We start from the raw sequence: 27,251 nt of genomic DNA, 5'->3' as shown, positions 1-27,251 counted from the left end.
CTGGGTGGCTCAGTTGGTTAAGCGACTGCCTTCGGCTCAGGTCATGATCCTGGAGTCCCGGGATCGAGTCCCGCATCGGGCTCCCTGCTCGGCAGGGAGTCTGCTTCTCCCTCTGACCCTCCTCCCTCTCATGCTCTCTGTCTCTCATTCTCTCTCTCTCTCAAATAAATAAATAAAATCTTAAAAAAGAAAAAAAAAAAAAAGAAGTATAAGGCACAGGGGCACCTGGGAGGCTCAGTCGTTAGGCGTTTGCCTTCGGCTCAGGTCATGATCCCAGGCTCCTGGGATCGAGTCCCGCATCGGGCTCCCTGCTCGGCGGGAAGCCTGCTTCTCCCTCTCCCACTCCCCCTGCTTGTGTTCCCTCTCTCGCTGTGTCTCTCTCTGTCAAATAAATAAAATCTAAAAAAAAAAAAAAAAGAAGAAGAAGTATAAGGGACAGAAAGGTGAAACGATTTGCCTGTGGTCACATACAAATTGCAGTTCTTTTCCAAAACGCTGATTGAGCACAAAATATATGCCTAAAAGAGTGAGGGGTAGCTGGAAAAAAAGTTGTGTTAAAGCCTTTAACCCTCGTGTTTGCGATCTATTTGGGAAGACCGTGGGGTTTTTTTGTTTTGTTTTTTCGTATTTAAACCTCAGGGGTAACTTGCCACCTTGCTCTTTTAATACTAACCGAGATTGGTTCCTTGAGAAGTGGGGCTTCTCCATTTGTGGGTTTTTTTTTTTTTTAAGATTTTATTTATTTATTTATTTGACAGAGAGACACAGCGAGAGAGGGAACACAAGCAAGGGGAGTGGGGGAGGGAGAAGCAGGCTTCCCGCGGAGCAGGGAGCCCGATGCGGGGCTCGATCCCAGGACTCTGGGATCATGACCTGAGCCGAAGGCAGACGCTTAACTACTGAGCCACCCAGGCGCCCCTCCATTTGTTTTTTTTTTTGTTTGTTTTGTTTTGTTTTTTTAAAGATTTTATTTATTTATTTGGCAGAGAGAGAGTGAGCGTGAGCACGAGTAGGCAGAGCGGCAGGCAGGAGAGGGAGAAGCAGGCTCCCCACCGAGCAGAGAGCTGGACGCCGGGCTCGATCCCAGGATTCCGGGATCATGACCCGAGCGGAAGGCAGATGCTTATCAACTGAGCCACCCAGGCGCCCCCCATTTGTTTTTGTTTGTTTGTTTTAAAGATTTTATTTATTTATTTGACAGAGACACAGCGAGAGAGGGAACACAAGCAGGGGGAGTGGGAGAGAGAGAAGCAGGCCTCCCGCGGAGCAGGGAGCCGGATGCGGGGCTCGATGCCAGGACTCTGGGATCATGACCCGAGCCGAAGGCAGACGCGCAACGACTGAGCCACCCAGGCGCCCCCCGCCATTTGTTTTTTTAAAGCAGTACAGATGCATAGTTTAAAAAGCCAAGCACTCGTAAGAGGATTAAAATGAAAAATAGGAGCTTCTGACCAGTCCTTTCCTCCCTGTTTCTACTTCAAAGAGGTAGAAAAACATCTCATGATTATTCATACTGTTGGAAGAGAATCTCTCCCACCCCAGACATTTTTCTTTCATTTGTAATAAGATCATGTGACCTTTTTAAGACCACAGATGTATGTAAATACTCTTTTCTGTTAGGTTCAGGCTGCAGCAAGAATAAGTTTTGATTTCCTAAAAAGACAGATGGCAGGGGGCAGGGAAAGAGGAAGAAAGATTCTTAGCCCAGCCTACTTGGTGACACAAAAACCAGTTTGGAGTGAAATTTCACTTTCACAACAAACACCTGTGCTTTCTTTGCCCAACCCTGTTGCATTGGGGGGGGGGAATAAAAGAAGAAATTTCTGGGTTTTTCACAAAGTTGATAATCTACATGAAGAATCAGAGGTTGATAGAGGTCTTAAAAGTATCACAGTCATGGGCGCCTGGGTGGCTCAGTTGGTTAAGCGACTGCCATCGGCTCAGGTCATGATCCCAGGGTCCTGGGATCGAGCCCCACATCGGGCTCCCTGCTCGGCAGGGAGTCTGCTTCTCCCTCTGACCCTCCCCCCTCTCATGTGCTCTCTCTCTCTCTCTCTCAAATAAATAAATAAAATCTTAAAAAAAAAAAAAGTATCACAGTCTTAGGGATTGAGTGACCCCTTGTGCAGTATTTAAATATCTGGAATGGAGTTCCTCCTTACTATATGGAAAGCAGATTATAAGGTATACCTATCTCTAAAGAGGTTTCGGTCCTTGGGTGCCTGGGTGGCTCAGTTGGTTAAGCGACTGCCTTCGGCTCAGGTCATGATCCTGGAGTGCCGGGATCGAGTCCCGCATCGGGCTCCCTGCTCAGCGGGGAGTCTGCTTCTCCCTCTGACCCTCCCCCCTTCTTGTGCTCTCTCTCTCTCGCTCTCTCAAATAAATTAAAAAAAAAAAAAGTTTTCGGTCCTTGATAAAGCTTTGGGGCCAGCAGGAATCATGCTGAAATAAATAGTTATGATCCATTTATGATCTTGAAATGCTCCAGCGTAAGTGAATACAAATACAAGCAAATAAATCTAAAATAAATTCACTGAGGGTGGTAGATGAAATAAAGATGGTGGAAATATTGTTTAGTGAAGCTGAATGATGGGATGGGTACATGGATGATTCTTGTACTATTCACTCTACTTGGTGTGTGTTTGAAAATTATTAAAAGAAAAGGCCCACATACTGGAGCTCTTAAATAGTACTCCTTGGAAGGATATGAACCAAACTGATAATACTGGTTACCTGTGAAGAGAAGGGGAAGGGACGAAAATTGGGAGTGGGGTCAATGTAGCTTGAATTGTGTGTGTGTGTGTGTGTATTTTTTTCTTACCTGTATAATTAAAAATTTTTATTGTAGTGATAAGCAGTCATGAAACTGTGGATGATTTAATCCAGAAAAATTTCCGGTTGGGTACCTGCATCCTTCAGACTCAGACCCCAAATGGCGCAGTGGGAGATGTTGCAGAATCTCAACAACCCATTTCAGGATCAGCTGCACCAGCTGTACTCAGATAGCCTCCTGCCCATGGACATTCGACAGTACTTAGCTGTCTGGATTGAAGATCAGAACTGGTGAGCGCCTCAGGAAGTTGGGTGCAGGTGGAATGAGGAAAGTAATTTCTTCTGAGACCCCAGGATCCTGGAGATACCGAGGGTAGGAAGGGGTTAGAAGGCCTCAAAAGACAGTAGCAGCCCTGCGGAGATACTAATCCTTGTTGTTCCTGGTCCCCAGGCAGGAGGCTGCACTGGGCAATGATGATTCCAAGGCTACCGTGCTGTTCTTCCACTTCTTGGACCAACTGAACAACGAGTGTGGCCGCTGCAGCCAGGACCCTGAGTGCTTGTTACTACAGCACAACTTGCGAAAATTCTCTCGGGACATTCAGGTACTTGGAGGAGCCAGGGACAGCCGAAAAGCTGAATAGAAAGGGGACTGAGGGGGCGCCTGGGTGGCTCAGTTGGTTAAACGACTGCCTTTGGCTCAGGTCATGATCCTGGAGTCCCGGGATCGAGTCCCACATCGGGCTCCCTGCTCAGCAGGGAGTCTGCTTCTCCCAGTGACCCTCCTCCCTCGCATGCTCTCTGTCTCTCATTCTCTGTCTCGCAAATAAATAAAATCTTTAAAAAAAAAAAAAAGAAAGGGGACTGAGTGTAGAGGAGTATGGTTTAGGGTATGGAACAGGACCTGGAGATGTGAAGGGATGGGGGCAGATCTGGGGAAAGGGAGGACGAGGTCTGGACTTAGGGGATCACTGGCAGAGAGAAAGGCAAAGTCTAGATGACCCTGTTGGGAAGAGGCTAGGTTTTAGGGTACCAGTGGTGAAGAGGGGAAGAGCTAGGGGCCCTGAAGGGGGTAGTCCTGGGGTCACTGGTGGGGAAGGTCTGGAGGGCTAGATCAATGACAGTTGATTATCTTTAGTCAATTCTTTATCTTCCTACTGCAGGCCTTTCCCCAGGGCCCTACCCAGTTGGCTGAGATGATCTTTAATCTCCTTCTGGAAGAAAAAAGAATTCTGATCCAGGCTCAGAGGGCTCAGTCGGTAAGAACAATTTGTAGTGATTTTTGAACGCTCTTGGAGTAGAGAGTGACCGTGGAAAGGACATCACATCCTGTGATACAATTGCAGGCCTGGATTTCAGGGATGAAAGGTCAGAATTGAAATGTGCTCAGAGGCTTTTATTTCAGGAGCAAGGAGAGCCAGCCCTCGAAGCACCCGTAGAGAGCCAGCAGCATGAGATCGAATCCCGGATCCTGGAATTAAAGGCTATGATGGAGGTTAGTGGATGTGGCAAGAGTCGGGGTGGGTAGCGCTCAGCCTGCTGCCTCCCACAGAAGCAGCCTCATCTGGGTCTTATCCCCTCTACAGAAGCTGGTGAAATCCATCTGCCAACTGAAAGACCAGCAGGATGTCTTCTGCTTCCGATATAAGATCCAGGCCCAAGGTAGGAAGCAAGCACACCGAGGGGTGGGGGAAGACAGATGCCTGCTGGGAGGCCAAGGGTGGAAGAAAGGGGAAGTGAAAGGAAGCAATAATCCTCCTCTGGCTTGTACACCACCCCGGCTCCAGTCCCTCTGCCAGGCAAAGCTACAAGGGCCGGCGGATGTTATGGAGGTTGCGCTGGAGGTGTGGCTGAGGGATAGTTGGTGGACGTTGGGGGAGATGCGTGGAAAACTGCTTAGCAGATTGAGTGGGCTTTTAGTTCCAGCATGACCATTCAGAATTCGCCCGAGGGCCCAGAGGTGCCTCTGCTTTGCTTGGTTCCCCTTCTTCCCCCTTCAGAATTCCCCCCACCTGACTCTGACTGCGGTCCCGGTCAGGATGGAGAGGGGAAGGAGCCCTAGGTCTGAACCTCTGTCTCACTCCTGCTCCTGCCATCCAGTGAAGACACTCTCTTTAGATCCCTATCAGATGAGACAGCAGCAGCTTCTGCAGGAGACTCTCAATGAACTGGACAAAAGGAGAAAGGTGGGAGGCAGACAGAGGAAGTGGGCAGCAGGGAGCAGGGGCAAATGAGGGATGTGGGAGCCCTGGCCTCTTAGCCTTGGCTTCTTTGTCTCTTCCTCCCCGGTTGGGTGGTGGAGGGTGATGGTGAGAAGTGCTCACCACTCACTCTCTGTCTTTCATAGGAGGTGCTGGATGCCATCAAAGCATTGCTAGGCCAACTAACGACCCTCGTTGAGCTACTGCTGCCCAAGTTGGAGGAATGGAAAGTCCAGCAGCAGAAAGCCTGCATTGGAGCCCCTGCGGATGGAGGCTTGGAACAGCTGGAGAAGTGGTGAGAGGCACCTCCCACCTGCCCTTGTCCCAGCCACCCTGCTGTGCTTTGTACATTGTAAATGGTGAATTGTAAGGAATTTCCTCATTCATGTAATGAATTGCCTATCTAGGCAAGAGCTGTTGCTGTCCTTACTCTCTGCTCGCCAAAATGATCCCGGCTCCCTAGTCTGACCACAGTGATCACGCAGGGAACCCGGAGCCCAGTCTTTGCTTTGGTGAAAGGAATGGATTAATCCACAAAGTGGTTTCTCCTTCCTTTTTAATCACCCAAGAAATAGACTTTTTACTTTTTTTTTTTTTTTTAAGATTTATTTATTTACTTTAGAGAGAGAGAGAGAGAGAATGCGAGCAGGGCGAGGGAGGGAAGGAGGGACTGAGGGAGAAGGAGAGAGAATCCTTAAGCAGATTCCCTACTGACCGTGGAGCCCAGTGCAGGGCTCGATCCCAGGACCCTGAGATCACGATCTGAGCCGAGATCACAAGCCAGCCGCTTTACCAGCTGAGCTACCCAGGTACCCCTCTACTTTTTTTTTTTTTTTAACTGTAATGACTATAATGTCAAAAAAAAAGAGTGACCATTACCTGTTATTATCTTACTACCCAGATGTAGCTACTGTGATACATTTTGTACTATTTTGAGAACTGTGGTTTTTGCTTTTTAACTTAGTGTATTACAGTATTTACCCATGTTATTTTTTTTTAAATAAGACAGGCTGATGTTTTTTTTTAAGATTTTATTTATTTATTAAGTAAACTCTACACCAACGTGGGGCTCAAACTTACCACCCTGAGATCGAGAGTCCCATGCTCTACCACCTGAGCTAGCCAGACACCCCTACCCATGTTTTTGGGTTGGTTTGTTTGTTTAAGTAGACTCCATGCCCAGCATGGAATCCAACGTGGGGCTTGAAATCATAACCCTGAGATCGAGACCTGAGCTGAGATCAAGAGTCAGATGCTTAACCAACTGAGCCACCTGGGTGCCTCATACCCATGTTATTTTTAATGGTTGCCTTATAGTTCCCTGTATGGAGGTAACATAATTTAGTTAATGAACTCCTATTTTTGGACATTTAGGTTGTTTTATAATTTCTTGCTATTTTTTTTAGTAAGCTCTTTTATATTAATTTTTTTGTGATGTGGAAAAAATATCTAGTATGCCTTTCAATGTACTTAGAATACCTACTGTTTTAAATATTTTCTAATGAGAAAACTCATTATAATTTATTAAAAATGGGGATGCATGGAGGGCTCAGTTGGTAGAGCATGCGACTCTTAATCTTGGGGTCATGAGTTCAAGCCCCATGTTGGGGGTAGAGTTTACTTTTTAAAAAAGTAAATAAATAATATTTTAAAAAGTAAACTATTGGGGCGCCTGGGTGACTCAGTTGGTTAAGCGTCTGCCTTCAGCTCAGGTCATGATCCCAGGGTCCTGGGATCTAGTCCTACATCGGGCTCCCTGCTCAGCGGGGAGCCCGCTTCTCCCTCTCCCTCTGCCACTCCCCCTGCTTGTGCTCTCTCCCCCGCCCCTCTGTCGAATAAATAAATAAAATCTTAAAAATAAATAAATAAAAAGTAAACTATTAAGAATGAATCACAACGATGTTCATGTAAATTGAAAACAGGTATATAGGGCTTAGCGTACAGAATCACTAGTTTTTATTTTTTAAGATTTTATTTATTTATTTGACAAAGAGAGAGAGCACACAAGCAGGGGGAACAGCAGAGGGAGAGGGAGAAGCAGGCTTCCCGCTGAGCAGGGAGCCTGATGTGGGGCTCGATCCCAGGACCCTGGGATCATGACCTGAGCCGAAGGCAGACGCTTAACCAACTGAGCCACCCAGGCGCCCCTTTCTGATCAACCTTGTGCTGCTCCATAATCTCACTTTTTTCTTCCCTTTTGAAGATCTCACCTTCCTGGTGTCTGGGTTTATGCAACTTCCTCTTGAAGTAAGCATCAGTGCGTACTGATGAGTGAGATGTTGAGAATTTTCACACTGCTGATAGCAATTTTGGTGGAGGAAGCAATGACAGATTTCTGGTGTGTTCTTCATGGCGGAATTCGATTGAGGGCCGGAGGTCCAGTCACAAGTAGCAAGCCACTGCTCAAATGCTTTAGGAAAACCACCCTCTTGCCTCTGTGGAGCCCAGTGAGGATGATCACAATGGGGCCAGGAGGGGCGCCTCCATGGCTCAGTCAGTTAAGTGTCTGCCTTCCGCTCAGATCATGATCTCAGGGTCCTGAGATCGAGCCCTGAATGGGGTTCCCTGCTCAGCAGGGAATCTGCTTCTTCTTCTTTTCCCTGTGCCCTTCCCCCTGCTCATGTTCTCTTTCTCTCTCTCCCAAATAAATAAAATCTTAAAAAAAAAAAAAAAATATGGGGCCAGGAGTGACACTAGCTTGCAGTTTTCTCACATGCTGACGGAAAGGGTTTTTTTGCCGTGGCTCAACAGTTTTCAAGCCACATCTTCAGTAGGATAATACCTAGACATTTTGTGACATTTAACCACTCAGGTTCCACCATTCTTGTCACCACCAACTGGTTTTGTGACAGTAGCAAGAACCTTCTCCTTTTTCTTTTCAACTCTGGATTTAGCTGCTGAATACTTCCTGTTGTACATGGCCTTTCTGAAATACATAGCCAATGGGAAATATCTGCCAATTCCTCTGACTAGGACAGGGTTTTGGCTACAGTGGGGCTTCCCTTTCTTTAGCATTTTAGCCTTGAGGTTACCCTTCTTAATCTTGCCACCAGCATCAGCCTTCTTGGCTCCAGGCTTCTTCTCCTTAGCATCTGGCTTCTCATATTTTTCACCCACCATCTTGCAAGATGGGAAAGGATTTTTTTTTTTTAAGATTTTTTTTATTTATTCATTTGACAGAGACACAGCGAGAGAGGGAACACAAGCAGAGGGAGGGGGAGAGGGAGAAGCAGGCCTCCCGCCAAGCAGGGAGCCCGATGTGGGGCTCGATCCCAGGACCCTGGGATCATGACCTGAGCCGAAGGCAGACGCTTAACGACTGAGCCACCCAGGCGCTCCAAGGGAAAGGATTTTTTTTTAAGTTTATTTATTTATTTAAACAACCTCTACACCCAATGCGGGACTCAAACTCACAACCCTGAGATCAAGAGTTGTATGCTCCTCTGACTGAGCCATCTGGGCGCCCTGATTTCTTGCTATTTTAAACAGTGCTGCAGTAAATATCCTCATAGCTACATCTTTATTTACATCTCTAATTATTTCTGTAATATAAATCCCCAGAAGTGGTATTCCTGGGTTAAAGGATATACCTATTCTTTTTGGTGGTGTTATTGTTATTGTGTTGATCCTTTGTTTCATTGTTTGTTTTGTTTTTAAAAGTTTTATGTATTTATTTGAGAGAGAGAGTATGGGGTGGGGGAGAGGGGCAGAGGGAGAGAGCGAGAAGCAGACTCCCCACTGAGCGTAGAGCCCAACATGGGACTCAATCCCAGGACCCTGAGATCATGACCTGAGTGAAAGTCAGTCGTTTAAACCTCCAACTCTTGGTTTGGGGCAGGTCATGGTCTTGGGCTCATGGGATTGAACGCTGTATGGGGGGCTCCCCACTCAGAGTGGAGTCTGCTTGAGATTCTTTCCCCCTCCTTCTCCCTCCCCCTTTTCTCCTCCCCCCCCCTCTAAAATAAATAAATAAAATCTTTTTTAAAAAAGAGAGGAGGGCGCCTGGGTGGCTCAGTCGTTAGGCGTCTGCCTTCGGCTCAGGTCATGATCCCAGAGTCCTGGGATCGAGTCCCACATTGGGCTCCCTGCTCCTTGGGAGCCTGCTTCTCCCTGTCCCCCTCCCCTGCTTGTGTTCCCTCTCTCGCTGTGTCTCCCTCTGTCAAATAAATAAATAAAATCTTAAAAAAGAGCTTTGATTTTTCTGATTATAAATATAATGTGTCCCAATTGGAAAAAAAATTCAGACAATTTAAAAGAAAAGAAAGTAAAAACTACCCATCTGCATAACCTTATCATGCAGGGGTACTCATTGTTAGGGCTTTTAAATACATTTTTTTAGATTTTCCCTATGCATATACATAAATATACATCTATACATCTGTTGTAAAGATTTTATTTTTAAGTAATCTCTACACCCAATGTGGGGCTTGAACTTACAACTCCTTGTGTTCCCTCTCTCGCTGTCACTCTGTCAAATAAATAAATTTTTAAAGATTTTATTTATTTATTTGACAGAGAGAGCACAAGCACGGGGAGCGGCAGGCAGAGGGAGAAGCAGGTTCCCCGGCGAGCAGGGAGCCCGATGTGGGACTCAATCCCACGACCCTGGGATCATGACCGGAGCTGAAGGCAGATGCTCAACCAATTGAGCCACAAGGCGTCCCAGAAATAAATCTTTCACCAGTTTTTTTTTTTTTTTAAGATTTTATTTATTTATTTGACAGAGAGAGAGACAGCGAGAGCAGGAACACAAGCAGGGGGAATGGGAGAGGGAGAAGCAGGCTTCTTGCCGAGCAGGGAGCCCGATGTGGGACTCGATCCTAGGACACTAGGATCATGACCTGAGCCGAAGGCAGACGCTTAACGACTGAGCCACCCAGGCGCCCTCTTTCACCAGTTTTATATGTGAAAGTGGCTCTGATTTTTATTTCTTGGATTATGAATCATGTTGTATAATCTTTCATATGCTTCCTGGGTTCTTTTTTCGTCCCAATCAGTTTCTGCCTCTCCACATAGTTAAAGGGGAGCTTCTGGAGCCTGTTTGGGGGCACCAGGAAACTCATCAGTTCTCTCTCTCTCTGGAATCCTATCACCCAGGTTCACAGCTGGAGCCAAGCTGTTGTTTCACCTGCGCCAGCTGTTGCAGGAGCTGAAGGGATTGAGTCGCCTGGTTAGCTATCCGGATGACCCTCTGACCAAAGGGGTGGACCTGCGGAAGGCCCAGGTCACAGAGTTGCTACAGCACCTGCTCCGAAGGTCCAGAGGCCAGGGTGGGGCCTCCCGGGAGGAGCAGAAGGAAAGAGCGCGAGGGGCCGTTCTTACAGAGCCTGAGCTGTATATTCTCTCTGCAGAGCCTTCGTGGTAGAAACCCAGCCCTGCATGCCCCAAACTCCCCACCGACCCCTCATCCTCAAGACTGGGAGCAAGTTCACTGTCCAAACAAGGTTGGCATTTCAGAACTCATTCCTGCTTTTTTTTTCAGCCCTGGTACTGTTTCCTTTCTGGCTTTACAGATCTTTCTGCTCTTGTCTTCTCTCTTTTCTCCTCAATCCACCTTCTTCTTCTTCGTCTGCGTCTTTGTCTTCATCGTCTTCGTCTTCGTCTTCGTCGTCTTTGTCGTCTTTGTCTCCTTCGTCTCCTCCCCCTCCCCCTCCTCCTCCTTCCTTTTCTTCTTCTTCTTCATCTGTCCAGGAGATTAAAGCTGACTGCTTACCCCTATCCACCTCCCTTCCCCTTAGGCTGCTGGTGAGACTCCAGGAAGGCAATGAGTCACTGACTGCAGAAGTCTCCATTGACAGGTAAGTTGGGGCACATGGGACCATGGGGCGGCCAGGACATGGGCTGCTGGGGCTGAGGAGACACGCATTCTTCACCATCAGGCCCTGGGGCTGTGTTCTTACGCTGTCAATTCCTACCTCAGAAATAATAACTCCTCGCTTTTGTTGAACACTATATGACATGCAGCTTGTCACGTCCTCATTTGTCACAGGAACCCCACGAGTTAGGTATTATCAGTGCGTCATTCAAATGAAGAAACAAGCCCAGAGAGGTCGTGTCTCTTGTGCAAGGCCACATGGCTAGAGAGCGCAGATCTGGGTTCGAACCCAGGTCTGTCTGATCCTAACGACTAAATTCCTAACTCCTACACTGTTTTGCTTCCCAATGATTTTTTTTTTCTTTTTAATTTCTTTTCAGGAATCCTCCTCAATCACAAAGGTAGGTGGCTGACAAGATGCTGCAAACGCTTGTGCACTGCATGACCTGCACAGCCACGTGGGGGCACAGACGAGGGGGAGGTTTATTTGGTGGGGGTACGGACAAAGGGAGAAGGGGAGGTCTGACATGAAGTGGAATTTTTGTTGTTTTTCCTGCTGAGTTTGTAGAGTAACTCTGCTCCTGTTCTCCATATATCTTCTTCCTCCTGGAATAGCTTCCGGAAGTTCAACATTCTAACCTCAAACCAGAAAACTTTGACCCCCGAGAAGGGGCAGAGTCAGGGCTTAACTTGGGACTTCGGCTACCTGGTAAGAAGGACTAGTACCTTAAGCTTCTGGTCCAGTGGAACAGGCTAAGGGAAGTTCCCAGGCCTTGGGAAGTCTTGAGGCAAAATAGGGGGTACCGGGGACCCTGGAGTCCCCACTCTGGCATTTTTCTCTCCTTCTCTCAACTCACAGACTCTGGTGGAGCAACGTTCAGGTGGTTCAGGAAAGGGCTGCAATAAGGTGAGGGCTGGACAGAGGATCGGGGGATGGGAGGAACTTGCCAAAGGGCCCTCTGACCGTTGTGTCTTCGGCTGTCCTAGGGAGTGCTGGGCGTGACAGAGGAACTGCACATCATCAGTATTACAGTCAAATACACCTACCAGGGTCTGAAGCAGGAGCTGAAAGTGAGTGAAAATGGAGGGCAGGGAGAGATGAAGCAGATTTGGCCGAAGGCATTAAGGAGGGGTTAAATAGAAGCCTCTCAGCGTGGGAAATTCTCCCCCTTTGCCCCTGTCAGAGCTAGAAACATCACATCCCCCCTCTGACTCCTGTTTTCTCTTCAGACGGACACCCTCCCTGTGGTGATTATTTCTAACATGAACCAAGTCTCCATTGCCTGGGCCTCGGTTCTTTGGTTCAATCTGCTTAGCTCAAACCCCCAGGTAGGAGGTGGGGCCAACAGTGAGGGAAGGCCAGGAGGGGTGTGGAAGCTTGGTATGAGGGCGCTCCTTCTGAGCCATTCTGCCCTCTTCCTACCCTTGCAGAATCAGCAGTTCTTCTCCAGCCCCCCCAAGGCTCCCTGGAGCTTGCTGGGCCCTGCACTCAGTTGGCAGTTCTCCTCCTATGTGGGCCGAGGCCTTGACCCAGACCAGCTGAGCATGCTGAGGAACAAGCTGTTTGGTACAGACCTCCTTTTCTCTCGCCTTTCCCTAGCTGTTGTTACCCCAGCCTTCCATCCTTTCTATTCCAGGGACCCTAGCCTTGCCTCCTTCCATTATCTGAACTGTCTGTCTGCCCACAGGGCAGAAGTCTAGGACAGAGGGTGCATTGTTATCCTGGGCTGACTTCACTAAGGTAACTCCCTGCATCCTGTGCAGCTAGATCTAGCCCCTATGCAAACACTAGTCCTTCCCCGCCTTACTCCTTCTGCTCACTGCGGGCACCTCCATGTCTCTTCCTGCCTTCCCATTCCTCCTGCAGCGAGAGAGCCCTCCTGGCAAGCTACCATTCTGGACGTGGTTAGACAAAATTCTGGAGCTGGTACATGACCACCTGAAGGATCTCTGGAATGATGGGTAAGGCCTTGGTCAGCCTCCTTCTCCCCATCCTTCCCTTTCTGCCTTTCTGCGCTTGAGAGCGGACTCCAGGCTCCCTCATGTGGCGGAAAGGGAGAGAGCAAACACTGGTGCGAGGTTGCAAGGTCACACCCCCTCCCATGTGCCAAATAGTCTTAGGCAGCGCGCGTCCAGCATCTGTTGTGCTCCAGAGCCTGCTGGGCGCTCTTTATGAATTCTCTCGTTTAATCCTTACAACCACGCTGAGCCGCAGAGAAGTTAGAGAATTCACCCAATGCGTATAGTCCTGTCTGAATACAAGCCTACCTCTTCCCACCACACTGCCTGCTCATTTGTATAGCACTTTGCCTTTTACAAGGTGCTTTTCATCTACGTGACCTCGCGGAAGCCTTGCATCTCTTCCAACCCTGGAAGGTGGATACTGTCAGTAAGATGTAGTGACTTGGCCGAGAGCAAGGGCCAAAAGCTGGCACCTCTCTCCCCGGACAAGGGGAGTGGGAGAGCAGGGAGGCGGGTTGGCCTCACAGCAGCTTTTCTGTGTTTCAGACGCATCATGGGCTTTGTGAGCCGGAGCAAGGAGCGCAAGCTGCTGAAGAAGACCATCTCCGGCACCTTTCTCCTGCGCTTCAGTGAAACGTCGGAAGGGGGCATTACCTGCTCCTGGGTGGAACACCAGGATGATGGTCAGCTGCTCTGCCCCGACGTGCCCACAGCCTGTCCTCTCTGCCCCTCGGCCGGCCCTGGGCTTCCCTGGCTCTGTCCTGAATTTCTCAGCAGACTTGGGGTTGGACAGCCAGGGCGGGACGTCCCAGGCCCCACCTCTTCCTTCAGGCCTGCCTGTTCCCTTCTACAGATAGGGTGCTCATCTACTCTGTGCAGCCCTTCACCAAGGACGTGCTGCAGTCTCTGCCGCTGACCAAAATCATTGGCCACTACCAGCTGCTCACTGAAGAGAACATCCCTGAGAACCCACTGCGCTTCCTCTACCCCCGGATCCCCCGGGATGAGGCTTTCGGGCGCTACTACCAGGAGAAAGGTGAGAATCATGGACATATGTCACTGGAAGGTGGCAGGGATTCTCAGGCATCTACAGATCCAACGCCTTTCTTCCAGACGTGGAAAAACTGATAGCCAGAGAAGTGAAAGAATTTGTGTCTAGGACACTGCTGGTTAGCAGGGAGACATGATTATCAGGACCATTTGCATGAGGGGTCCTGGGGCTCTGCGTCCAGCCCCCTGACCTCCCTGTCCTCCTGCGTGTGTGCCCCACAGTTAATCTCCAGGAACGGAGGAAATACCTGAAACATAAGCTCATCGTGGTCTCTAACAGGTGAGCGATGCATTTTTCGCCCATCCTCCCTACCCCTCGTGGGCTGATGTAGTGACCCAAACCTGCTTAGTTCACCTTGCCGGCCTTCTCTCCTACTGACCCATACTCTCCAGCCTCTAGGTTTTTTTTCTCGTTCTGCTAGCCTCTTTCCTCTCTAGTGTTCTGCTGCCATCCTTAGATTGTTTCTACAGGGCTTTCCTGCTAATAATCGTCATAATCACTGATGTTCATGGGCATCTACTTGAAGCATGGTACTAGATATTTTTTTAAGAACAGATTTTTTTTCGTTTTATTGAATTCTTTTGAGAATCCATCCAAGTAGGTGATAACAGCCACGTTTAATGAAAGTTTATTATATGGCAAGTACGGGGCTAAATGTTTGTGTTTCGTTTCTTATTTATCCGTAATAGTCCCGTGAGGCAGACTTGGGTATGACTGTAGCTGAAGAACCTGAGGTTTAGTGTGGTGACGTGGCATGCCTATGGCACGTGGCTAATAAAGGATCCAGGTCTGCCAGATTCCAAAGTGCTGCTTTTAACCATCCTACTGCCTTTCAAGTGTTATTAGGTGGCGGTGTTCCCTTTTTATCGATGGTAAATCTGAGGCTCAGAAAGCTGAAGATCACCCATCTAATAAATGATAGGATTCGGGCGCCTGGGTGGCTCAGTTGGTTGAGCGACTGCCTTCGGCTCAGGTCATGATCCTGGAGTCCCGGGATCGAGTCCCGCGTCGGGCTCCCTGCTCGGCGGGGAGTCTGCTTCTCCCTCTGACCCTCCCCCCTCTCATGTGCTCTCTCTCTCTCTCTCTCAAATCAATAAATAAAATCTTTTAAAAAAAATTTCATGGGGCGCCTGGGTGGCTCAGTTGGTTAAGCGACTGCCTTCGGCTCAGGTCATGATCCTGGAGTCCCGGGATCGAGTCCCGCGTCGGGCTCCCTGCTCGGCAGGGAGTCTGTTTCTCCCTCTGACCCTCCCCCCTCTCATGTACTCTGTCTCTTTCATTCTCTCTCTCTCAAATAAAAATAAATAAAATCTTTAAAAAAAAAAATGATAGGATTCAAACTCTGGCAAGCCTGATTCCAAAGCCTGGGCTCTTAAGCCCTCTGCTCTGTTGCTCTGTTGCCTTCTTCTTCTTCTTCTTTTTTTTTTTTTTAAGATTTTATTTATTTATTTTAGAGGGAGAGAGAGCAAGTGAATGGGGGCAGGGGGTAGAGGGAGAGGCAGAGAGAGAATCTCAAGCAGACTCCGCCGCACTGAGCGTGGAACCTGACTCGGGGCTCGAGCTCACAACCCTGAGATCATGACCTGAGCCGAAATCAAGAGTCTGACACTTACCTGACTGAGCCACCCAGGCGCCCCCGCTCCGTTGCCTTCTTAGCCTAGAGAGAGAGTCTCTGCTTGCTCAGCCATTCCCCACTTCACCTAAACAGCCAAGCCCGGCCCCTTTGTCTGTGTTGCGGTATCCAGACAGGTGGATGAGCTGCGGCAACCGCTGGACCTTAAGCTGGAGCCCGAAGCGGAGTCATTTGAGCTGGAGTCGGGCCTGGCCCCATTGCTAGAGCCCGAGCCAGGCCTGGAGTTAGAGCCACTGCTGGAGGCAGGACTGGATCTGGGGCCAGCGCTGGAGCCCCTGTTGGAGCCCTCACCAGATGTGGTACAAAGAGTGTCAGAGCCAAACATGGGACCAGAGCTGAAGCTGGGGCCTATTCTAGAGCCTGAGTCACCGGCAGTGCCCGAGCCAGATTTGCCCCATGACCTGAGACACCTGAACACTGAGGAAATGGAAAGTAAGTGATGAGCCGGGGCTGGGGAAGAAAGGACGCATTCCCTTTACCAACTGCCCTCCCTTACCCATTATAGAAAAGGCTGAGGCCTAAGCTCCTCATTGGAGGGAGGCTCATTTCTTTGTGATTCCTTTTATTAGAAAATGTACATGCCTCCTCCTTCCCTGACCTGAGTGCCTCCTCAGGCCTTGTTCAGGCCTCTGCTGCCATCCTCCCTCATTTTCCCTGCTGGGAACTCCTTACCTAAGATCAGGGCCTCATTTCTTTCTTTGGACTACCTTAGTCTTCAGGAACGGTATGAAGATTGAAGAAATCATGACAAATGGTGACCCACTGTTTGCTGGACAGAACACCGTGGATGAGGCTTATGTCTTCCACCCCAGCCATTTCTACACGGACGGGCCCTTGATTCCTTCTGACTACTAGGAACGACATTTCCTCTGTTCTTCCTGTGTCTTTTGTCCTTCCTAGCCCCCACATCATGATGTTGCTCTCCAAGGATGGAAAACCCATTCTAAGCTGGTTAACTCTGGGTTTGGGAGTGGGAAGTGAAGGCAGACTATGGGTGAGGAACAGGCACCAATGAATCAGAATAGATGTTAGCCATGGCTCTAACTGGGATCTTTGAGGCCAGCTGCTCTTTGGGGAGGTATAGGAGTTCTGAGGGTAGGCCAGCGCAATTAGGCGGTACTTAGAGGGCTCAGGCACTTGGAGTGGCTTCTTTCCAGTATGGGAGGAGTCAACATTTGAATAGTTGGTAAGGCTAACGTGGTAGTGCCCACTAGCATTGGCCATCGGTAGGGAACAGAAACGTGATAGGATTCCATTTCTCTCTTCTGGTTCTTTCATGTCTAGAATAAAACCTTTTCCTTCCTTCTTCCCCTCACTCCTGATTAAAGTCCTAAATTCCTTTGGTTCCTGCAGAGACTGAGAGCTTTCTGCTTCATCCCACCATGTGAGGCTCCCCTCAGAAGAAGGGAATAGGAGATAAACCTCCTCTGCTTACCAGTCTCCTCCCCTGCCCCCCCAAGCTGGCCACACCCATTCCTTCCCCTAAAATGATCCTGCCAATCTAATATGCCTGTGAAGCTTTGCACAATAATTTACTCTGTCTAGTCTCCACTTCCTCAATGCTTAGGAGACGAATCACTCTTGGAGGCCAGGGATGGTAGGGTGGCTGGGAATTTAGGGATCGCTTTTTATAGTATTAGATAGAATTTGGTGTTTTTACAGACAAAGAGAAGCCCTGGGTCTTAGATATTCCTCTATTAAGATAACCATTCATTCTTTTGTACAATATATTGCTTATCTGAAAGAGTTTCTATTCCTTGGGTGTGGACCTGGGCAAAAACCAGGTTCCAGGAACTTAGAACCTTGAATGTTTATCATGGGGCTCCGGACAACCTCACACGTTACTCATCCCCAGGGAACCCCAGGACAACTGCCATTGCACTAAAATGTGTTTCTAGGGGTGCCTGGGTGGCTCAGTCGTTAAGCGTCTGCCTTCGGCTCAGGTCATGGTCCCGGGGTCCTGGGATCGAGCCCCACATCGGGCTCTCCGCTCAGCGGGAAGCCTGCTTCTCCCTCTCCCACTCCCCTCTGCTTGTGTTCCCTCTCTCACTGTGTCTCTCTCTGTCAAATAAATAAATAAAATCTTTCAAATAAATAAATAAATAAATAAATAATAAATAAATAAATAAAATAAAATGTGTTTCTAGTATAACTTGAGATGGCCTGAAAGTGAGGCCCTGTACATACGGCTGTTTTCTGGCTGGTATGTTAGAGGAATAGTCCTGTTCAGAAAGAGGCCCTTCTGAGCAGAAGTGGCTAATAAACTTTGTACTGACCTAGAAGTGTTTCCTCTCTGAACTTCTTTACTTCTCTGCTCACAAAGAGTAATGTCTTTGGAGACACCAGCAGGCCATGTAGGATCGAGGTCAGCAAATCATGACCTGTCTTCCAGCCACCCAGTAGGCACCCTCTTGTAATGTTTTTCTTCTCACCCCCGTTTAGAACAGCTTTTCCTATCCCTTAGATTCTTCCGGGGTGGGGGGAGGGCGGCGCTGAGAGCCATCTATGAGTTGAGGGTATAGTGAGCGGTTCTATAACTAGCCCATTGTCACTCGGCTGGTTGGTGACAAAGCCAAGATACAAGCCTGGGTCAGTTTGACTCCAAAGCCCATGTGTTTTTAATGTTGTGACTATGGAGAAAAGGAAGGGGAATGACCACAGTAGCCTTCCCCTTCTCTTTGTTTCAAAGGTAGTTGACCTCCCCTTGGGTAGTCAAACCCTCTGATGTGGCTCACAGATGTCCATTTAGGGAGAATCCCCATTAATTTGGGGGATTTACCACCATCTTCCTGGAATGCCCTTCCTGCTCAAAACAGCTCTTGACTTCTGATCCTGCAGTGATTCGGACTCCTGTCTTTGGCCAAATACACTCTTGGCCAAGAGGCCAAGGAGGCACAGAGTCAGGTGGCAAAAGCAGTGACATTTAGGGGCCCAACTTCCTAATCTTAACCCTTGGTAATCCCATTCAGTTTGCTCAGCTATATGGGGATCCAGACCAAAAAGATCCCAGTTACTCTGTGGATACACCAGAAGGTCATGAGGATATAGCCCTCCCCACTGGAGCCCTGCAGACTAGAAGGATGCATGCTATCGTCCTTGGGCGCTATTTTTCCTTTTCCCAGCCAAGCCTAGAAATCAGACTCAGATATCCATATAAATAAGTCTTTATTGAAAAAAGTACATAATTCAGAATAAATATAATAAATAATCCTCCCCAAGCTGCTGCCCTGAGGATAAATAATCTCAAGTTTTCCCTTCCTATTTAATAAATACTCAACTTTGTCCTAGGTCAGCAGCATAAGTTAGTCAGTATTGGGAATTTTCCACATATGCAAGTCTCATTAGAATTAATGGACCAATTAACTTGTTGGCTCACAGGTGCTTGGGCTGGTTCATTTTAGCCCTGGCGAGCCAAGGAGATCTGGGTGCCATCCGTAAGCCGTTGGCCTGAGGGGCTCAGGGTTGCTGCTCCGTGGGCAAAGACCCGGGCAGCTACAGCCCCAAAGGCCTGGAGGCTGCGAAGGATCTTGAAGCGGAGAAGGAGACGCTGCCATGGCTGGCTGGGACTGGGGCTTGGAATTTGCTCAGTCTCCCAGTGGGGCCCCTCAGGCTGAAAGGACACAGGACACGATCAGAGAACTCTAGATCCTTCACCCTCCGGTCCTCGTCTCTGCTACCTGCAAGCCCCCATTCTCCAGGCCCCTGGTTCATACCTGCAGGAGTTGCCTAAGGCCCAGGAGGGAGGCGTGAAGCTGGCCCGCAGGGCCATCGGGGAGTAGCGAAGGCTCCCCTGTGAAAATGTCTGAGCCCAGCAGCTTCTCATAAAAAACCAGGCCCTGGTGGATCCTTTGTAAGCAGAACTGGCAGGGGTGGGGGGAAAGAAAGCAGTGAAAGGAAACAGATCCCTCCCTCCTACCCCATTCACCAAAGACCCACCCAGTTCTTTGCCATTCTTAGACATTGCTATGGGCTGAATGTTTGTGTCCCCACAAAATTCAGATGTTGAATTCTAACCCCCCAATATAATGGTATTAGGAGGAAGGGCTTTCACGAGGCGATGAAGTCATGAGGGTGGAGCCCTCTTGAACACAATTAGTACTCTTCTAAAAGAGACCCACGGAACTCCCAAGGCCCTTCTGCTGTATGAAGATACAACGAGAAGTCTGGAGTCTGGAAGAAGGCCCTCACCTGACCGTGCTAGCACCCTGATCTCCGACTTCCAGCCTCCAGAGCAGTGAGAACTAAATTATTTTTGATGTTTATAAGCCACCTGGTCTGTGGTATTTGGTACAGCAGGCTGAACGGACAAGGACAGATAGAACTTATCCCAGTTCACCATGATACCCCACAATGTCCCAGTCCCCTCTTCCTTGTAGCCCAGCCTCATCTTACTACCTGACTGTTGTCTCTGAGTCCTTGGGGATCACAGCCATCCCCACACTGGATGCGGGGGACCTCATTTGTGGTCTCATCATCTCCCTCTTCTCTTGGGAGGTCCTGGAATGGAGGAGGGGGTGGGAAGAGTGAAGAGATAAGAGAAGTGCTTTCAGACTCCACTAGGACCCTCAGGCCCACGACTCTCCCAGGAACCGCACTCCCCCGTGTCCTCTCTTACTCTGTGATGTGCTGACCTTCGACCCTCCAGCTTCCATCCAAAGCCACAGTCTTCCACTGCAGCCTTGGAGAGCTTGGATAGGCTCCTGTTTGGTGCCAGAGCCTGTTACTTACCACATGTCCCATCGGAGGATGTGCACTCCAGGCCAGTGTGCAGAGCTTCTGTGAGAGCTGTTGGCCCCGAGCCCAGGCAGGGCGACCGCCCTCAGGCACAGCCCGGGTCTGAGCCAGCCGGGGCGGCTGCAGCAGCAGAAGCAGAAGCATCACAGCCCTGCTCCCCAGCATCTTGTTGCCTGCTTCGCAAATCTGGCTGGCTCTGCGCCTCGCACCGGTCCTTGTGGAATCTCTACCCACTTCCCTTCCTTCTGAGCCTGATGCTCTCCGTTCTGTGTGTCTCTGGTTTGGTTCCTTCTGTTCACCGAGTTTCTGAGCTGCTTCCTGCTGTTTTTCTCCCCTTGTCTCTGAGTCTCTTTTTAAGGTCGCTGCATTGTAAGGCCCGCCCTTTATACTAGCAGGTGACTCACAGCAGGTGGGATTCCCCTCCCTGCATCATCCCCCTCCGTGGGGAGCCCAGGTAGGCAGCCTCAGCTCCCAGGGAAATGAGACGTGTGGTTGCTGTGGCTGGAGGCCTGGGATGGGGCATATGTGTAATGCTCTTCATGAATCGCAATGGCTGTGGAGGGGGTGGGGGTAGGAGGAATGAATATTTAAATGAATCTAGTCTCAAGTTCCTTCCTGTTTAACCTTTCCCTCATCTTTTTGCCTCTCAAGCTAGATCTTTCCCCCCAGCACCTAATTTCCTTACCTCCTGCCTGAGGAAAAACCAAAAACGGAAGCATTCATTTATTTCCCAATAGAATAGGGCGCTCAGTTTGGAATGAAGTTTGGTTCCCACCTGGTGCCCTCTATCTAAGAAGCAGGGGGCTTCTCTCTCTCCCTTGGGAACAGTAATTTTCACTGGAAGAGAGGGGCCTCGACTGCACTTTGTGAACTGGGAAGCTATATAAAACTGTATAAGGTATTACTGCTCCCTCTTCAGGCCTCACTGTGGAGGCTAGGAGGGCTCTTGGAGGGAGAGAGTTGTTGCTAAGAACCATGTGATTCCTCAGCCTTAGTGGCGGAAAGTTTCATAGGATCTGTGGGGTTCAGGTGATGGTTCTTTTGGGATACCAGTATAAGCAAGGGCTAGGAGTCAAATTTAGATATTCTAGCACCCAGTCCCCATCCCACAGCTAGGAAGTCCAGGAATTCTGGGGAGTTGAAGGTGTGCCATGTCAGTGACCCTGGCCAGTCCTTTAGCCTGTTGCATCCATGGGTAAAATCCGCTGACACTGATTTCATCACCCTCCCTGATGCAACATCCAGTGAAACAGCTGAGAATGTGAGGTTGGGCGTGGGAGTGGGGGGTGGTCCAAATATGGGACTGCCCCAACCCCAGTGGAGGGTCCCCAGAACAATTTGGACGTCAGAATGAGGACATGGCTGACCACACAGATGGTCCTGAAAGCCTCCCCAAGAGGTTGACCCTTCTCTGAGAAAGTTACCCTTGATAGAAGTCTCCCTTCCCTTAGAACTATTCAAAACTGCCCAATGAAATTTTGATTGAAATATTAGGACTCTGTTGTAAATCTATCCTTTGGATAGAACGTTCCCAGCATCAGGACAGGTTATCTCAGTTTGAGTGGGAAATGGTTTGCCTCTCTCTACATATGGTAGACACAAATGGAATAAGGAAATGGGGGTGGGAGGAAGGAGGGGAAGCTCACCTCACTTGTGTTTAATATCTCCTGTGTTCTTCCCACCTCTGGCCCCATTCTGGGAGGTCTAAAGGATAGGAGATGAAAGGTAAAAGAAGGAGGAGGAAGTAGACTCCCGGGGGATGGGATGACAGAGACAAGGGTGAGTTGGAGGCACGGGGCTCTGCTGCTTTGTTTCACTTCCTGGTGCTTCGAGAGTTGGGTAGGAAGCAAGGTTGGTGGGGTGACTGTGGGACTGTTCTGTGGCAGGAACTACTTCCAGGACTAGATCTGACCTGGAGCTGCAGTGACCCCTTGACGTCAGCAGGGACTCAACCGTTATGCAAATCACATTCACAAGACACTCCTAGGCAGGCCTTTCCAGCTGGATGCCCAGACTCCGAATCCAGTTGAAGTTCCCCTAGGGAGTTAATAATGATGGCTAATATATAGGCAACTCTCACTTTATGCCAAGTACTTGGTCTAAGCACTTTTTATGTATTAACCCATTTAATTCTCACAGCAACACAATGAGGTAGGTACTATTATTATCCCTATATTACAGATGAAGAAACAGAGATAAGTAATTTACCGAAGATCACAGAGCTGAGTGGCCAGAATCCCAGGGCAGACGATTTGGCTTCAGATCCTGCATTCTCAATCATTCTATTACACTGGACACTGTGAGGAGACACAAAGTGTCTTTATAAAGTAGCTCAGTTAGCCCAGGTATCTCTGAGTATCTCAGGCCCTGTAATTCTCATAGGTCTGTGAAGTCTTTCTCAATCTGAGACCTCAATATGGAAATTTCTCAAAGTGTACAAACTGTCAAGGTCTCTCAGCACTCATCTTTTCCCAAGATTTTAAATCTTAGGGACCTGTGAAGTCAGATCAGTTTGAGAGACCCTCTGAATTAAGGTGTTTTTCTCTCCATCTTTGACTTCTGACTGATTCTAGGACCCTGTGAATCCTGGAAGTCTAAATTATGGAGTCCTTTTCTTTTTTAAAAAATTTTTATTTAGGGGGACCTAGGTGGCTCAGTCCGTTGGGAGTCTGCCTTCAGCTCAGGTCATGATCCCTGGGTCCTGGGATCCAGCCCCACGTGGGGTTCCCCGCTCAGCTGGGAGCCTGCTTCCCCCTCTGCCTCTACCTCTCCCTCTCCCCACTGCTTGTGCTCTCTCTCAAATAAATAACATCTTTAAAAAAAAAAAAGATTTTATTTATTTGAGGGAGTGAGTGAGAGCATGAGTGGGGGAGGGGCAGAGGGAAAGGGAGAAGCAGGCTCCCCACTGAGCAGGGAGACCAATGTGGGGCGATTATGACCTGAGCCAAAGGCAGATGCTTTACTGACTGAGCCACCCAGGCACCGCTGGAGTCCTTTTATTACAGTGTATTTAGCAGCCTTTATTGAGAGAGAAGTGCTTTAACACTCTATCCTCGGTGAGAAGTTCCTTCCATCAGAGAGGCTCTCTCTGTGGCCTTTAGAAACTGAGCTAAAGTGCCATGGAGACATCTCACAACCTGGCCCCATTCCACAGCAGTTCAAGCTCAGAATCAGACCCCAAGAATCCCTAAAAATAACTGTTGATGCTAAATCTGTAATTGTTTGGGGTAAGCAAATGTCCCAATTTGCCGTGCTCATCCTCCTCTGAGGGAGAATGTCCAGCTTCAAGAGCTAGGGGAATTTGATAGCTGAGGGGTCTTGCTCCCCGGGACTATCACTGGGGCATGTGGGGAGGGGATCATCACAGATGGGAGTTTCAGATGGATGCCTGCAGAATCGCAGAAGACGCGGCTAGATGGGCCGTGTTAAGAACCTGGCTCCCGCTTCCTTTTTTCTCTCCCATGCCTGGAAATGATAGGAAATGCCGTCGAGTTTCGGGGGCAACAGGGTGAGAAGCGGCGGAATAGCTCACAAGAGCACAGCGGACAGAGTGGGTGGACTGGACCAGGCTGGGAATACCCAGCAGTCGATTCCTAGTACTTTACCTTGGGCGTCCCTTATTCTAGATCTAAAGTTATAGGGAGTATGAAAGTTCAGTTTCCAAGCGAGTTTTCATAGTTTTGTTCAAAGAAAGCTTAAAAGAGAAGGGGTTACGTTTCATGACACCAAACACGGCCAGAGTCTGACGCCGTTTGTCCCCACCGGCGGCCCGTAACCTTGTTTTCGCCCAGCCCTTACGTCACGCGTCTTCTCGAAGAGGCGTCTGTACCTGGCTCCTTCTGATTGGCTTAGGTGAGGCCCACACCCTTCCTGATTGGAAGCTCCGACTGGGAGGGCGACGTCCTTTCCGCTGTAGGGTTTGGTTGAGCATCAGGCGCGGGGGAGAATTGGGGAAACTGGAATTTCCCGCGGAGGTGACGGCGTTTTCTCTCCCCCTACTCGTTTTAATTCCACGCGCTCCAAAATATCCGCCATGGAGAAATCTTGGTAATGACCCAATCCCCATAAGCATCCCAAGAACACATCTGACCCCTGCCCTAATCCCTCCCCTCCCCGCTGCCGGGGAAGAATTCTGGGTAATTGATTTCTCTGGTTCCCCTAGAGAATTGTGGGTAACTAGCCATGTTCATCATGTCCCCCCACCCCCGCCCCAATTGTGGGTAACTGGACATTCTTATTTTTCCCTAGAGAATCCTGGGTAACATTGCAGAGGATTCTGGGAAACTGACTTCCCTTGTTCTCACCTCCCAATCCCCTACCCCTCATCCCTAATTTTGGGAAGCAAGCACCTTAGCCCCTCTGCCTAACTCCTGTCCCGCAGTTGCTGCTCCTTCCACTGATGGTTCTGGGGTGAACCAGGCAAGTGAGCAGGCCTGAAGGGAGATGGAAAGGAAGTCATTAGGTTAGATAGTGGGGTGGTGGGGAGTACAGAGGGCCTAGAGGAGAAAAAGGGACAAGACTTACACCTTTACCCCCGCTGCTCATCCCCTTCCTGTCTGCTTCATCCCCTACCTGGCATTCTCACATCTGCCTGCCTCATCTCCCTCCTGCCCAGATAATCGAGAACACACTAAATACAAGTACCTGGGCCTGCCACTGACTCAGCTACCTCTTTCCCTTTGCAGGCCAGGATGTCCATTCTAGGCCCACTGGTGCTGTTTTGCTGAAGGTTGGGTCAGGCCTGTTAAGGACCTGTTGCAAGGGAGGGTGTGACAAGGGTCTAATCTGCCATCGTCATCATGAACTTCGAGGGTCTGGACCCTGGACTGGCAGAGTATGCCCCAGCCATGCATTCTGCTCTGGACCCTGTCCTGGATGCCCACCTGAACCCAAGTCTGCTGCAGAATGTGGAGCTGGACCCGGAGGGGGTGGCCTTGGAGGCTCTTCCTGTCCAGGAGTCAGTGCACATAATGGAAGGTGTCTACTCTGAATTGCACAGTGTGGTGGCTGAAGTGGGTGTGCCTGTCTCCGTCTCCCACTTTGACTTGCACGAGGAGATGCTGTGGGTGGGAAGCCACGGGGTAAGAACTGTACCCCTTTGTAAGGGATGAGAGGAGATGTTGGAGGTCTTTTATCTGGTTTTAGCCCAAGGGCAGCTGCTTTACTGGGAGCCAGAACTAAGTTGAGGTGATGAGAGTTAGTTGGGTCTCTAAGTCAAGTCAGGAGGAGGGGAGTGGAAGGAGCCATAGGATCCAGGGAGAAGTTACATAGGCATTCTTTTTCAGAAGTCATCCTATTTCTACCACTATTTGCCCCTTCCAAGCTTTGATTAATCTTGATAACTGTACCCATCAGTTAGTCGGTAGTGTCCAAATCCAGTCTCTAATGCCCCTCTTGTTTTCCATTTTTTAAATTATAGAATGTTTAACACGTGTTTCTACTTACCTTACATGGAATCATTTTGTCTTTTCTGGCTGATTTTAATCTCTGTGAGAGCAGTTACCAATGTTAATTTTTTAAAAATGTGTATCTATATTGCCAATATGCTAGGGAGCCCAAGATTTTGTAGGAAATAACACCTTATCCTTGGTTTACTAATTTACCTTCCATAGAACATGAATTGTGGTTTTCTCATTAGAAAGAATGAGCTTTTTTGGTAATACGTTCATTTCAGTATGCAGTATTTACTGCTATGCTAGGCCCAGGGAATAAAGCTGAATAAAACATAATCCTTGCCCTCAAGGAATTTATAGAACAATGAGGAGAAAACGATACATAAACAGATAACTTCATGATACTTTAGAAGAAACTAAACTGTTTCACTTAGTAATTACGAACCTAAGATATAAACTACTAAGTGCCAGTATAAAAACAGGTACTGAGTGGAGAGGGGTCAGAGGGCCTCCAGAAAGAAGTGACACCTGAAGTGAGTATTTGAGAGGTGAGTAGGAGTCAGGTGAAGAAGAGGGGAAAATGCTGTCTTGGCCAAAGCAACAGGATAAAGATTTCCAAGATACTGTACAGTGGATTGCAGAGTGCAGGAACAATAAGGAATGAGGGTTTACTGCACTGGGAGATAAAGCTGAGGAGATAGACATGACTTCATTCAACTAGTATTTTTTGAGCACCTACTAGGTGCCAGACCTTGCTCTGTGGTCTAGGTTTAGAATGAACATTTAAGAAGACAACAAAAATATATTTATAATATATTAAGTGTTGTTTAGTATCTTAAAGGAAAATAAAATGGAGTAAGGGGGTTGAGGTAATGAAGGGTGGGAGGTGTTACTGTTTTAGATAGTTGGTCAGGGAAAGGTCTCTCTGATAAAGCCACATTCGAGTGGAGACCTGGATACAGCCCGTGCTATCCATTCTAAGTCCTCTAGAAGGGAGAGAGGAAGCCATGTAGATATCCAGGGGGTGGGGTGGGGGGATAACATTCTAGAAAAACCTCATATGCTGTGTTAAAAGAGCTTGGACTTGATCCTTCACACCACTGAAGATTTTTATCCAGAATGATAAGGTTAGGTTTGTATCTTAGATAGAGTGCTGAGGTAGAAGGAGAGAGTTTGATTTAAGGGGGACGGGGCAGGACTCCATGCGATCAGTTTGTAGGTTATTGTAGCAGTTCACATAGAATATGAAGGCCTGACCGAAGCATTGTAGAGATGTATACATGAGCGCAGATTTGGGAAATACATATTTATATATATATTTTTAAAGATTTCAATTTTTTATTTTTTTTTTAAGATTTTATTTATTTGACAGAGCCACAGCGAGAGAGGGAACACAAGCAGGGGGAGTGGGAGAGGGAGAAGCAGGCTTCCGGCCGAGCAGGGAGCCCGATGCGGGGCTCAATCCCAGGACCCTGGGATCACGACCTGAGCTAAACGCAAACACCTAACGACTGAGCTACCCAGGCGCCCCTTATTATTATTATTTTTTTAAGATTTTATTTATTTGGGCGCCTGGGTGGCTCAGTTGGTTAAGCGACTGCCTTCGGCTCAGGTCATGATCCTGGAGTCCCGGGATCGAGTCCCGCATCGGGCTCCCTGCTCGGCAGGGAGTCTGCTTCTCCCTCTGACC

The 27,251-nt window shown here is 48.7% G+C and overlaps 3 protein-coding genes across 20 annotated transcripts in view; 2 read left to right on the top strand and 1 right to left on the bottom strand.

Annotated features, from left to right (window-relative positions):
- The window catches only part of STAT2 (signal transducer and activator of transcription 2), an 18,901-nt gene extending 1,192 nt beyond the window's left edge, over positions 1-17,709 (top strand). The window contains exons 2-24 of one of the 3 annotated variants that reach the window (XM_031036383.2): positions 2,849-3,063; positions 3,224-3,377; positions 3,936-4,031; positions 4,178-4,267; positions 4,359-4,434; positions 4,891-4,958; positions 5,120-5,268; positions 10,071-10,229; positions 10,325-10,417; positions 10,712-10,771; positions 11,169-11,189; positions 11,404-11,497; positions 11,648-11,695; positions 11,776-11,859; positions 12,019-12,117; positions 12,220-12,355; positions 12,477-12,529; positions 12,656-12,750; positions 13,297-13,433; positions 13,604-13,786; positions 14,023-14,080; positions 15,547-15,866; positions 16,147-17,709. In XM_031036383.2, coding sequence (XP_030892243.1) covers positions 2,933-3,063; positions 3,224-3,377; positions 3,936-4,031; positions 4,178-4,267; positions 4,359-4,434; positions 4,891-4,958; positions 5,120-5,268; positions 10,071-10,229; positions 10,325-10,417; positions 10,712-10,771; positions 11,169-11,189; positions 11,404-11,497; positions 11,648-11,695; positions 11,776-11,859; positions 12,019-12,117; positions 12,220-12,355; positions 12,477-12,529; positions 12,656-12,750; positions 13,297-13,433; positions 13,604-13,786; positions 14,023-14,080; positions 15,547-15,866; positions 16,147-16,289 — 2,547 coding nt within the window. In that variant the 5' untranslated portion in view covers positions 2,849-2,932 and the 3' untranslated portion in view covers positions 16,290-17,709. Of the gene's footprint in view, positions 1-2,848; positions 3,064-3,223; positions 3,378-3,935; positions 4,032-4,177; positions 4,268-4,358; positions 4,435-4,872; positions 4,959-5,119; positions 5,269-10,070; positions 10,230-10,324; positions 10,418-10,711; positions 10,772-11,168; positions 11,190-11,403; positions 11,498-11,647; positions 11,696-11,775; positions 11,860-12,018; positions 12,118-12,219; positions 12,356-12,476; positions 12,530-12,655; positions 12,751-13,296; positions 13,434-13,603; positions 13,787-14,022; positions 14,081-15,546; positions 15,867-16,146 lie in introns of all 3 variants that reach the window. The other 2 variants (XM_006741021.3, XM_081821871.1) reach the window with 2 other exon arrangements.
- An 873-nt stretch (positions 17,710-18,582) lies between these two features.
- Positions 18,583-24,135, bottom strand: IL23A (interleukin 23 subunit alpha). 5 transcript variants are annotated; one of them, XM_031036399.2, is made up of 6 exons: positions 23,998-24,135; positions 22,377-22,465; positions 20,163-22,205; positions 19,830-19,931; positions 19,148-19,294; positions 18,583-19,044 (listed from the first exon to the last, which is right to left on the bottom strand). In XM_031036399.2, exons 3-6 carry the CDS (start codon positions 20,331-20,333, stop codon positions 18,832-18,834), a joined length of 633 nt encoding a protein of 210 aa, XP_030892259.1. In that variant the 5' UTR covers positions 20,334-22,205; positions 22,377-22,465; positions 23,998-24,135; the 3' UTR covers positions 18,583-18,831. The 5 variants fall into 5 exon arrangements, with proteins under 5 accessions (XP_030892259.1, XP_030892261.1, XP_081678001.1 ...); XM_031036401.2 differs by having other exon boundaries at positions 23,967-24,100; XM_081821875.1 differs by lacking the exon at positions 23,998-24,135 and having other exon boundaries at positions 20,163-20,721; positions 21,815-22,205; positions 22,377-23,807.
- The window catches only part of PAN2 (poly(A) specific ribonuclease subunit PAN2), a 13,932-nt gene continuing 10,762 nt past the window's right edge, over positions 24,082-27,251 (top strand). For 9 of the 12 annotated variants that reach the window (XM_031036396.2, XM_031036395.2, XM_081821866.1 and 6 more), the window contains exons 1-2: positions 24,082-24,215; positions 24,854-25,249. In XM_031036396.2, the coding sequence (XP_030892256.1) occupies positions 24,968-25,249 (282 nt within the window). In that variant the 5' untranslated portion in view covers positions 24,082-24,215; positions 24,854-24,967. Of the gene's footprint in view, positions 24,216-24,853; positions 25,250-27,251 lie in introns of those variants that run through there. The other 3 variants (XM_081821868.1, XM_081821869.1, XM_081821870.1) reach the window with 3 other exon arrangements.

The sequence above is a fragment of the Leptonychotes weddellii genome, chromosome 5 (assembly GCF_054177405.1).
Source record: "Leptonychotes weddellii isolate Sample4059 chromosome 5, ASM5417740v2, whole genome shotgun sequence".
In the NCBI taxonomy this organism is placed as follows: Eukaryota; Metazoa; Chordata; class Mammalia; order Carnivora; family Phocidae; genus Leptonychotes; species Leptonychotes weddellii.
This window is presented reverse-complemented; position numbering and strand designations above follow the sequence as displayed.